At 33.9% G+C, this 12,601-nt stretch overlaps 1 protein-coding gene across 10 annotated transcripts in view; it reads right to left on the bottom strand.

Annotated features, from left to right (window-relative positions):
* Positions 1–12,601, bottom strand: part of EPHA5 (EPH receptor A5) — a 417,840-nt gene that overhangs the window by 269,799 nt on the left and 135,440 nt on the right. For 9 of the 10 annotated variants that reach the window (XM_072940770.1, XM_072940769.1, XM_072940773.1 and 6 more), the window contains one exon: positions 5,579–5,643. In XM_072940770.1, coding sequence (XP_072796871.1) covers positions 5,579–5,617 — 39 coding nt within the window. In that variant the 5' untranslated portion in view covers positions 5,618–5,643. Of the gene's footprint in view, positions 1–5,578; positions 5,644–8,383; positions 8,525–12,601 lie in introns of all 10 variants that reach the window. The other variant, XM_072940771.1, reaches the window with a different exon arrangement.

Genomic DNA, 12,601 nt, shown 5'->3' on the forward strand with positions numbered 1-12,601 from the left:
CTCTAGGCCTCTTTATTATTCCTTAGTCCCATTCTTAAGAACTATTATTACTGTTAGAATTATGCCCTAATGTATTGAGGCTGAAAAATTTTGAGACTCTCAGTATAAAATATTAACAAAAGGTGCTCTGGGGGAAAAATATTTACTCAAATAAGCAGTGAAATTTAGAACTGAGGGTAACTATGCATATTTTACATCAATTAAACCAGAAGTTAGTCTTTGTTTTGCTTGTTTTTGTTTCTGTCCACAATTAAAGACCAGTTCTGGAGGGAAAGAAAGTTTAGAAAACCTCTTCTTAATTTTATTCAAAGTGAAATTAGAGTATTAAGTCCTTCATTTGGGAGTTGAGGTATAAAAATTCTTAAAAGTTTACTTATTTCTTTGACTATTCAAATGCCAAAGAGACAGCTGAGTGGTTGTTACTTTAAACTACCAAACTGTTGTTTTCTGGGTATGTTTGAAAATAGCAATATAGAAACATCTTTTTAATCAACTATCATCGTTTCTATTTCTTAAGTGGTTGACGGATGACATGATGCATTCAAATGCATTATCTTATTTTATCATAAAGCAATACTACAAGATGGATGATATAATAGCTACCCATCACCACTTAGCAAATAGGAAAGCTGAGAGTCATAGTGGTACCCAAAATAACAGAGTGAATTACAGATATGGCTGAGACTCAAGTTAATTCATCCTTTTCATTATCTATTGTTTCTTTATCTATTTAATTATCTAATTATATATAATATAGACACACAATATAACAAATGCAACTTATATATGTGAGCACTTCATGTGCTATATATTTTTTTCAAATATGTATTACAGTCTAGCTATTAAGTGTATGTGACTCATTCTTGCTCATTTCAAACTTTCTTTGAGGTGAATTTTCTCTTCAGTACCAACTCCTCTTCTGTATGAACTAGAAGCATGGGAACCATCAAGAACCTAGTCATGTCTCTGGAACTGTTTGGAGGAGTTCACCTCTGGTTTAAAATAATCAGTATCCTGGAAGGCCTGGGGTTGAAATAGATCCAGTCTCTTATCAACTGCATAACCTTGAGCAAGTCACTTACCCTTGCTGAACTTCATTTTCTTCATCTAAAAAAAAAAATACTAAGTGTCTTTTTTTCACCCTGTCATTGTTAGTATTAAATGAACTTATATACCTGAGAGAGTATATTTTTTTCATGGCAAGACAAAGATGGCACCACGTGTGCCAAATTTAATACACGTGTTCCTCCCCATTGCGTCATAAACTACTGGAATGACCTTCAGCAAACACTGTCACCTTTCTGCTACTTCTGTACATGCAGAGAAAGAAAAGATAGGAATAGAAAGCATTTCATTTATCACATCACTCCAACACTCTGATGACCGATTCTCAAAATAATAATGCCTCAGGCTCCAGGGTGTCAGAGACTTCTGCTTATTTTCTGCACTATTATAACTCTGATGCTGAGAAGAGTGACTGGCACAGACTATTGCCCAATACGTATGTGTTGAATGAATGAATGCAGCAAATTTGCTTAAAAGCAGACCTCACTGTAACATGGTACTTCTAGATGTGTACAGAAAAAAAAGAGTTAAAAGTTACTGTGAGGCAGACATACACAGTCTGTCTCATACACTGTGTCTAAAAAGCACATGCTGAAGCCCAAATTCAAATGATACCTCCCAATTAAGGAGAAGTACTCAAGCAAAATCTAGGAAGAAAGCATCTCAGCATGTAACAATCAAAGAAGTTTCTTGTTGCTTTTTTTTTTTTTAATAAAGTCCCTCCTGGAACAAAAGAAAACCCCAATGCTTGTGTAACATTGAAAAAAATGACCCCACGATAATGCCAACGTTGCAGACTGGCAGCTTCAGCTTCAATGAGTGAAGAGAATCAGGCAGAAACTGAGTCAAACGGGGCGATTGGCTTACTTTCTTCCAATAGCGGCCTTCACTCAGCGCTGGGCTGTCGGGATCATAGAAAGCGGCTAGCTCTGGCTTTCTGGAACTTCCAACTAAACAGAGAAGCTGGAAATTCAGATTTTATGTGAAATCTCCTCATCTTTAAGTGCTGACAATAAATTCATACAGATATAATTATGTTCAAAAACAAAGAAATAAACAAAAAACCCATGATGAACTGGTGAATCTCTTAGTATGAGGAGAATAGAAATGCAATAGAGGGTCAAGGAAAGGATGTTTACTGAGTACCAACCCTGTGCCCAGCTCTACTCTCAGTCCCACTTACTTAATCTTTATGCAGAATGATACCTCAGTAATGTATGCCCTATTTCATAAATTAAAAAAAAAGAAGTTATCCTTCTAATAAATATGTATTGAAGTTCAATTATACGCCAGGAACTGAGCCAAGTTTTAGAAACACTGGACAGTGGTAACTATGAGATAGCTTTAAGAAATCTAAAAGCTTACAAGCATAGAAAAAGTATTCCATGTGCCATGACTGCTTCTAAGAAGCGTATGGAACATGTATGTGCATGACGACAAGGGATGAACAAGTGTTTCTTTCTCCTAACTACGTGCCCAATTCTTAGGCCTAGACTTAAGGCAGTATTTTTTATCCAGTCTAAGAAATAAAATAAAATATTCATTCTTTAGGCCTGAAGTTCAGGAAAATGTTATGAAAACAGAATATTCTTTATTTATGGGAGAGCTCAGAGTCAGATCAAGTCAAGACAGCCTTACAAGAGCATTCTATCACAGAGTTATCAGGTTATATATAATAATAATTCTCTGAGGTCAAGTCTTGGAAGTATCTCCTACCCAACTCTGCCCACTCTAGTGCCTGCTGGTTTTCACCCTGATAACAGATTGCTATTTTTTTCAAGGCTACTTTAAAGAGCTGGAGAGGCAAGAAAGGACATAGAGCACCTTAAAATGCCACCAACTTGCTGTTCTAACAAGATCTGGTCATTTTTTTCTTGAATAAATGCTCCCTGGATTGCTCTAAGATTTTGATTATTTCTAAAGTTCTGAAAAGTTGATTCTTACAATATTTTCCAGTGTTTTCATGGCTTCTATGGAGAAGAAAATTTTCAGATGCCCTTCCTCCAAAATTTTTGCTGGCATCACTCTGCAGATCTGTATTTCACCTATGAGTTAGATTGCTAATCCAATCATAAATGACACAGCCTAATAATAACCTGTAAAAATATATATATATTTCTTATTGGAACTACTTGTACTTTGTATGCTTATTTTCTTTAAAATATAATTTTAAAAGTTTCTTCATTTTGTGTTTAGGGGACATAACACAAAATAGAACACCTGGACTCTGCACATATTCCTCATACTTGGGTAAGTGCACATTTACTAAATTTCTCTAATTTAACTTCTTTTTCTTCAACATTAACATCAGCCATTAGCTATGTCAAAAGGAACATGACTCAAAAAATTATAAGAATTTTGAAAAATTCTCATTGAAAAATCTGAACAAAATTAAGACTACACTAACAATTATAACAGAAAGAAAAACAAACCAGGAAATTGTTAAAATGACTGGAAATAGTCCATCCCTGATACAAAAGATTATGTTTCTATAAAGGACTTAATTGTGCTTCATACAGAAATCACATACAAAATTGAGTAACTTCCCCCAAAATGTCTAGTTGCAAGAACAAGTGCAACATCAGATTTACTCTCACAGTTACACTCAGTAAAACCCTTTCTAAATAACTTCTGAATAAAAACAGGAGAAACATAGAACTAAATGCAAAGAGATTTGCAGAGAATGACATATCTTCTCAGACTTTTAAAAAATTAATTTCAACCCAACATGTCAGCCATCTTCTCAGAAAGGGCAATTTAAAATATTTATGTAATAAATCATTTTGATATATGAAAAAATGCAGAGTACAAAACATTTTTACAGGTTCTCATAGGTGGATGGTAGTCAGTATTACCTGTGTAGGGGCAGTGAAAGATGAAATAAAAAAAGAAACTTAGGTAGCAAGTGAAGGGAAGGAGAAAGAAAGAATAGAGCAAGGAAGCTCATAAGAAAGATAAAAGAGAGACAGAATAAGAACATTTACCATTATGTCAGCATAAGCTATACCTGAGTAGGACAACTTTTTCTCATTTGGCCTTTCTTTATGTTCCAATAGCTTAAGAATCTACTTTTAATATTTTATTTATATCTCTAAATGGAACCATAAAAGTTAACAACCAAAAAGAAATACCAGCTTAATGAAAAAAAGAGGAAGCACACTGAGATAAGAATGTTAACATATAAATTATTATGAATTAGAACAAATAATACTACTCATTTTATTTCTATAAAAATAATAATATCATAAGTAAAGAGCTGATTAGTACATTTGGTTTACTCATCAACTGGAAAAAAAATTACATTTTTGCTATTTGGGTTGTTTTAACCACTTGTTAGAATATTCGATTACTTAATTAAATTGAAATTAACCTTCAAAGTCATATGAAATACTATTAGTCTGCATAGTTTTCTAAATTAATTGCACATATACACTATATTATCAAGTTTTAAGTATTCAAATTGTCTGACAATATTTTCTTAAGATGGAGGATTGAAAATATCATTTGCCTTTGCCATAAGGTGGTTCAAAAACGATGTTGGGTAGTTTTAACTTGAAAATTAAAAAAGATAAAAATTAAAGTTACTAAATAACAGAAATCTCTCAAAGTCTAGATTGTTTTTTAATATAATAGTCATGCATTATAGTTAATGTTTTCTGCGTAATACAGTGATTTTACATCACAATATTTTACTTATGCTTTCATTTTCATCTAATAATATGGATGTATTTTTAAGTAAGCAAAAAATAATAGAATACTTTGTGTATAATCTATGCATTAAGATTGGTAGTATTATAAAGACTTTAATATGCATATTGTTTAAAATGTCTTACCTAATTTTCACCCCAAAGGTCTTATTTTTAATGTATATCAGTAAAATAATTTACTAACAAAAACAATGGTTGATTATAAAAATCTTCCAATGATGCATATTTTTTGAAAGTTTTCAACAGAGAAAAATTCAAGAATTAAAAGAATACCTTTGCATGATGACTGAACTAATAAGGTGAGAAATTTTAATCTTAATGGAATTTAAAGGAACTTCTTATATTTTCATTCCCTAATGTAGTGAATGAAACATATAATAAATTGGTCCCAGTGTCGATTCAACACTGGTCATTGACATGTTAACTTTTATTTCCTATTCAGTATAAACAGGATAAGGGCAAATCAGCAGCAAATGTTTTTTTCTTTTAAGCTCTTTTTTTAAAGATAGACCAATTCCAAAAATGTGTTGGCTGCTTCAACTTGAATGCTAAAGGAAACTTCCCATTTCTTCACAGGGAAATATCCAGCAAGGAAAATAATACATTTGTTATTCAGTCATTAAAATCTCTTCCCTATTTGCCTGCTTTTCCTAGCCAGAGCTAATCTGAGGTCTCCTCTGGCCCTTCACACACACAGCCCTCATATCTTAACAACAAATATGTCCAGAGAGTTTTCAATTATGTGACATTTAAGATGATGTTTATTCATGAAGTTTCAGTTGCAGGGAAAATTACATAAGGCTTACCCCATTTTTTGGAAAAGCAATCCATCCCAGGTCCCCCATGACAGTCCGCGAATCCAACAAATTCACTAAAAGAGAAAGAACACAAAGCTTAGTCAAATATATAAATATACATCATTGTTTTCATAGTGTTATTAAAAGTACAAATTGCTCACATGACTGAAAGTAGATTAAGCACTCATATGATGAATGCAAGAGTTATAATTCAAAGAAAACATTATTAGGATGCAAGAGAACAAGTGATTTTTGAATAACCATTTGGAGAACAATTACAGCAAAAATATGTAAACAAGTCATTACCCTAAGTGCTTTTTTCTGTCAAACGAGAATAAAAGAAAATAATTAATAAGAAAAAGAAAAAAATGAAAGGTCCACAGATAACCATGAGGGCCATGCCATTGTTTTAAAAGGCTCTAGGTCTTAGGATTAAACTTCAGCCATAAAACTGTGGCTCAATAAAGTCCATTTTCTTTTGGAAAGCTGTTATGAAGCAGTTAACAAATAATTTACATTAAGCAGCAATAAACTATTCCCAAGCTTGTAACATTTTTTGTGACATTAACCAAAATCTGTAATCCAAATTGCAAATTTAATTAAGAAATAAGTCTACAGACCCTTAATAACCAAGCCTAGAAAACTGCAGCAGCTCTAAGGTTGTTGCTATAGTTAAGTGCCCACTGCACTCCCAAAGATATTTTCTACTTATTATGTAACTATAGTCCAAAATGAGATTCTTATAGGACTATTAGCTAAATTTCTGAAAGGCAGACCTCAATTATGGTTGGATATCCTAAAATATTTGTAATTCCCAGAATGTAAATCTACATCATCATTGCAAAAGGAAGCCATGGAAAAGTAGGTACATATACATACACCCACACTCACACACACATACACACACAAATACACACACACACACACACACTCATGGAATACGGAATTTACATTTCAACAGGTTCACCTACTGTCCCTGTGAAATTAAAGTAGTTTAAAGGGTGCTGTGTAGTCAAAATGCTTTACATATAGATCACAGATCATTATCTTTTAATGTATTATACCTAAACCAAATGGATCTACCTGGCATGCTGTAGAGCTGAGGCACTCTGAGCATTTGGACCCAAAAGGGAAACAACTGGATTAACTCTAGTCAGACCTACTGAAACTTCCTCTAACTGCATTCAAGAGCCAGTATCTTGAAATGTCAGCAGCTCTAAAAAAGATGGTTCTATCTGCAAGGGTATGCCTGGTGTACTAAAGGTTTAACAGTTGATAGGCTGAGAAATGTGTTATAAAACTTCAACAAGAGAACATAAAATTATTATGACCAAGGAAATCAAGATCACCACTGGAACAAATTTTCTACATGCTATGGAAATTATATGCATTTAACCCTATTTCATATCACATATGCAAACATACATATTTTATACACTAAGGTAACAGTCTGTATTAAAATTATTACTGTAAGAATAAATCAAAAACTTAAAAGTTAAAAAAAGATACATACTCAATACTATAACATATACACATACTTGTTTCTTTTCCTCATTAAGTTCTGAGCTCTTAATAAAAATGCATGCCAATAAAACATGTATCAACTTTAGCTTACACACACCATACTGGCTTTAGGGAACAAAATAATAAATAATTTGTGGAATTATTATTTTTTAGAGGAAACATATAAATGAGAAAGCTATCATTTAAAACAGCAAAAACCAAAAGCAAACAAACCCAAACTGTTTCACTACCCACTAACCTTGCAAATCTGCCAATCACGCTACTAAATCTAATTTTTCAGATAGATCTGTACTCTCATCTTTTTACTCTACTGTTGGCTTTTCTGGTTTCTATGGGAATAAGGCTACATTAAACTTAAATGTCCTTGTCCTCATTTTAGTTTTTTCTGGGGCACTAGGGCTGTGTCTAGACATGACTAAATATCAGGGGAATGCAGAACCTAAATCGTTCTGTTTATTCGTCTTTATGACTCATTTGACTCACCTTTGATATTGAGCGGCAGCCTCTCTGCGTAGACTAGATAAAGTAGCACAAATGAGCAAACTAAAGGTCTTCTACCGTGATGGCAGTCATACTGAACTGAATCCTGTGGTGGCGAACTGATGTGCATAGGAATTCTAGGAATTCATAACTAGCCTGCCATAAGAAACACAGCATTCCTAGGAGATCTCTTAATAATATGTGCATCTTGAAATATTCATTATTACCAACAGAATTCTAGAAGTCTTTCGAAAATTTAGTGACCCTCATTTGAATTAACTTTAAATGACCATTTTTACTCTTTTGGTTTAGAAAATATATATGTGTGAAAGTAAATGAATGACCTCAAAATACTAGCTTGGCTGTTAACACAATTTATTGGCAGTTTTCAATACTGGAATACATTACTAAACACATGAAAATAACAGTAGGAATGTATTATTATCTTCCTTTTGATGAACTTGTCAAAAGGTTTTCTTCAGATAAACGGATTAGGAGGTTTACAGGAAATACATGAATGTCACATTTCACTACTGTCTAAAATTGCTTTCCTCCTAAAATCAAATGATTTAAAAAAAATTCACAATGCAAAGCAGATATTTACATATACCATTACTGAGTTGGAAACTGAGAAAAAAGAGAAAAGTTAGGTGTTGTAGGTAATTACCGACAGAGTGCTATATTATAATTTTGTTCATATAATGCAGAGAAAATTGAGATTTGATGCCTCTGGGAAAACAACTATCTAAAATTAGAACCATCTAAAATTAAATAGGTAGATAGACAGATACAGATAGAGTGTTCTTTTACCTCCAAGCTTTGCATGTGCTGCTTTGGCTATCTCAAATACCCTTCTCCTGTTGTGAATGCTAACTCTTCATTTGTCCTTCAAAATGTATTTCAGGAATTGCCTTCTCCAGGAAGCTGTCTCTGATTCTCCTTTTCCTAAATCTAGGTAAGGTAGTATTATTGAACATTTTATTAACATCTGAGTTTAATCTCCAAAACAGGGAATACATAGAGTTGTACTGTTCCTTAAAAGAACACCATGTTTGACTCATGCCTATGAACGTAGCCTGCACTCAGAACAGCAGAATAGCCATTTGTCTTATGAATGAATCATTTGGTCAGTGGGCAGATCAGGAGGGTGTGGCTGAATCAACACACATCAGTGGTTCTCAACATGGGCATCTGATAATGTCTGGAGACATTTTTGATTGTCAAAACTGGAAGGTAGAGGGAGTATTTGCTACCGGTATCTCATGGGAGGAAACCAGGCTTGCAACTGACTAAACCTCCTTCATGCACAGCAAAAGTTCTCCCACTCCCCAGGAAAGAATTATTTGGCCCAAATTCCACTAGTGCCAAAGCTGAGAAAGCCTGGTATACATCCATGATGCTGCTAGAAAATCTCTACCTTCCTTGTAAAATGCACCTGTAGCACAATCTTCATTAATAGAAGTTCACATATTCAGAAGCATTCCTTATGAATCAAAATACTACTCCTATTTAAGGAAATGAAAGTAATAAAAATTGAAGTCTTATTTAGAGACAAAATAGAGTATTCTGATTACCTAACATCCCTAAATTATTTTTAGTAATTAATGTAACTATTATTACAAGTGTTCTTATTTATACTCTAATAATTTCTCAATATTCATGATGGTATGTATGAAAAAAAACACTATGCCACTGATGTTATTAATGCCTCCATTCCCTCCATTACTTAAGCTACTAACATCAAAACCAGTTTAGACATAGCTTATATATAAATGTGAATTTTCAGAATTTCCTTTTCCAATTTCATTACTGAATTTATTAAAAGGGGGTTTGGCAGTAATGAAGCACAGTCACTAAGTATCTTCTGTGCCACAATTACAGTAATTAAATTGTTCTGAACTGTATATGCTTGTTGTAAACTGCAATGAATACAAAATGAGTATTGATCATCGTTGTACAACTTAATTAAAACTTGTCCAGGAGAAGCCACTAATGAATATAATTAGAGGAAATGTTTGATACCACAGTTACTCTGAAAGACATTAATTAGATATCAGAAATTTTATGGAAAATATTTTTATTCTATTATTTATATTTTAAAATGAAACCACACCATTAAACTGAGAGACAGTCTTCAAGGTCATTTTCCTTTAGCCATTGTATAATTACAATGAAGATGGGCATATTGGTTTGTGTTCTAATCAGTAATTAAGAAGACTGATTCTCTGAGAGAAATAACTCTACAGAGGTCAATGAGTACTTAGTCTATTGCAAATTCCTAAAGTTAATGCAGGAAAAAGAAAGACTCCAGAATACAGGAACTTTTTAATAAGTAAAAATCAGTTAACTGCCCAACCAAATAACAGATTATAATAGGAAACAATCCAAACTAATGTTAAGTATGTTTTATTTTTATTACTATGCACTAATAATTTTAATGCTTTCTTAAAAAAACATAGAAAAGCTTTTAAAGAATTTACTTTCAGAAAAGCCAGAGGGTTGCTAACTACACTTTTTGCTGGGATTCAAGAGCACAAGGGGAAGGCAGAATGAGTAAGATGGAATATGCACCAAAAGACTTCTAAGGCCTCAACTTCACACATTCTAACAATTAAAGATTAATTGGAGTTAAGTATTCAAATATGCTCTTTAATGGTTATAATATTCAAATATTCATAACTTGCTGTGAATCACTCTGACTCCATTGCTTCCTCCTTAATATCTTGCCAACATTAGTCACAAAAAGCAAAAAAAAGGACAATGATGCACTGGGATGAATGTGTCTTGATGACAGCTCAAGGTTACTCAGTCCCATTGCCATCAGCGGGCAACGCCTTGAAAGAAAAGTGCGATCCTCGATGACATGAGGTGAAGAAGAGTCACAGGACATGGTCTTCATCTTATATTGCTTCTCTTCCCCTATGATCTTCATATCAACAAACAAACACAATTATAATGGTAGTCGGACCTCCACCACAGTGTAGAGAGAATAATCTGGATTCGCAGCAGATAGGATGGTACTCTTCTCCAAAGGCACTGAATACAGGAGAGTTTTGATGGATGCTTGCTTGTTGATTCCCATTTAACGATATCAGAAAAGCTATCGGATTCAATTATAGCACACATTTAACTAATCTGTGGGAATAAACCCCAGATATACAGCTGTCCAGCCTCTCTCCATGGTACCATTCAGCACAGATGTGATTTCTTGCTTCTAGGCTGAATTTTATAATTTGACAACTGCTGCAGGGAACAAAGAACAGTTGGCAAAAGGAGTGCAGAGAAAGAAGCCATGTGTTTCCCATTGGAAAAGTAAATTTGTAAATTTGGTAAAAACTATGTTTTAGGTTTAGGGTGTTACACAGATTTCTGGCATCTTTACTTGAAAACAAGAATCTATAACCAACTGTATTTCCACAGACAATGAATGGGAGAGTATTCATTTCTTTTGCAAATCTGAGCAACCTAATTGTATAACCTTTCTTAGAAAAAGAAGAAAGAATATGAGGAAAGGAATGTATTCAGTGTTTACTATGTGTCAAGTGCTCTACCAGGCAACCTATATATGTTCCTTCATTTAATAATCTCAAAAACCTAGAGGATCAACAGAATCCTGACAGTCTGCAGTCTCACTTGTAGCCCCAGCAGGGAAATCAAGGAAGGAAGAAAATATGAGGCAACAACCAGGGCCTTCATGACAGATCATGAGCCTTGCTTATAGCTTCCTGCAACCAAGTCCCTCACTTACAGCCTAGACACAGACTACCTTGATTACAGCCACCTATCTCCCCAGCACATCCAAAGGTCATGAAGTAAACCCTAATCATGAATGAACCTACTTTACTTATTTGTACATGAATCATGGCTGTCAAACACTGCTTGAGAAAAATCTAGAAGACTGGTTCTGAAAACTTGTGATAATCATGGAGCTCTGATTTGCTGGTTTTCCTTACGTTTTGCTAGCATATGGTCATGACCTCCACGAACACTCTCTCTCACCTTTCACCTTCAGTGGCAACATATTTCTATGGTTTTCTTTTATCTCTCTGGCTATATGTTTTCATTATAAGCTACTCTTCCTCTAACAACCATTCAAACCCTGGCTTCGATCAATACTCTATCTTTGTGGACTGTCTTTGCTTATCATTCTACACCAATGATTCTTGACTAGGACTTAAAACAGGAATAAAAAAAAAGAACCTTTTGGAAAGAACAAATGTCTTGGCACCAGTCCATACATAACTGAATAAGACTATTCAGGTTGGAGAATGACTAGGATATTTATTTTTTTGTTTGTTGGCTGCTGGGTTTTAAAGGTGAAATTACCATCTCTCTCATGTATCTTCTATGTAAGGACCCCTGTAGAGGAGCTCACAAACTTCCAAGTCTTCAGTTGTAATGTAAATGTTAATAACCCCTCAAATACATATATCTTATCCATTTCTCTCTCCTGAAATTCCTATCCACTTATAAAAGTGTCTGCTAGTTATTAACACATTCATGACATGCAGCCATTCCAAATTCAACTTGTCTCAAAATGAACAAATTATCTTCCCTGTTAAAAAAAAAAATCTTCCTCCTATGTTCCCTATTTCAGTGAATGCAATGCCATAGAACGAGTTGTTCCATCCAGAAATCTGAGTCACCTTTGTCTTCCTTCACCTTTATCTCCACATTGAATCAGTAACCAAATCCCAATTCTCACTCTATTCTGTATATAACTCTCTGAACTGCCTGCTGTTTCATTTCACAGCATAACCAATCCAGTCGTATCCTTGCCATAAATTTTCACTTGAAAAAAATCTCCTAACTGGTTTCTCAGTAGAGAGGCATAATTCCTGAAAATATCCACAAAATACTGCATCCAGAAAGACCTTTTGAAGCCACCAATGTGGTCATGTCACTTCCCTACTTCAAACCTTGTAGTTGTGTCTTACTGTTTTTAATATAAATTCTTCCAGAATACTGGTCTCTATTTTCTTCTCCAGTTTCATTCAGGTTTTTCCCTCTTTCTCTTTCCACAGTTTA

The sequence above is a fragment of the Vicugna pacos genome, chromosome 2, assembly GCF_048564905.1.
Source record: "Vicugna pacos chromosome 2, VicPac4, whole genome shotgun sequence".
In the NCBI taxonomy this organism is placed as follows: domain Eukaryota; kingdom Metazoa; phylum Chordata; class Mammalia; order Artiodactyla; family Camelidae; genus Vicugna; species Vicugna pacos.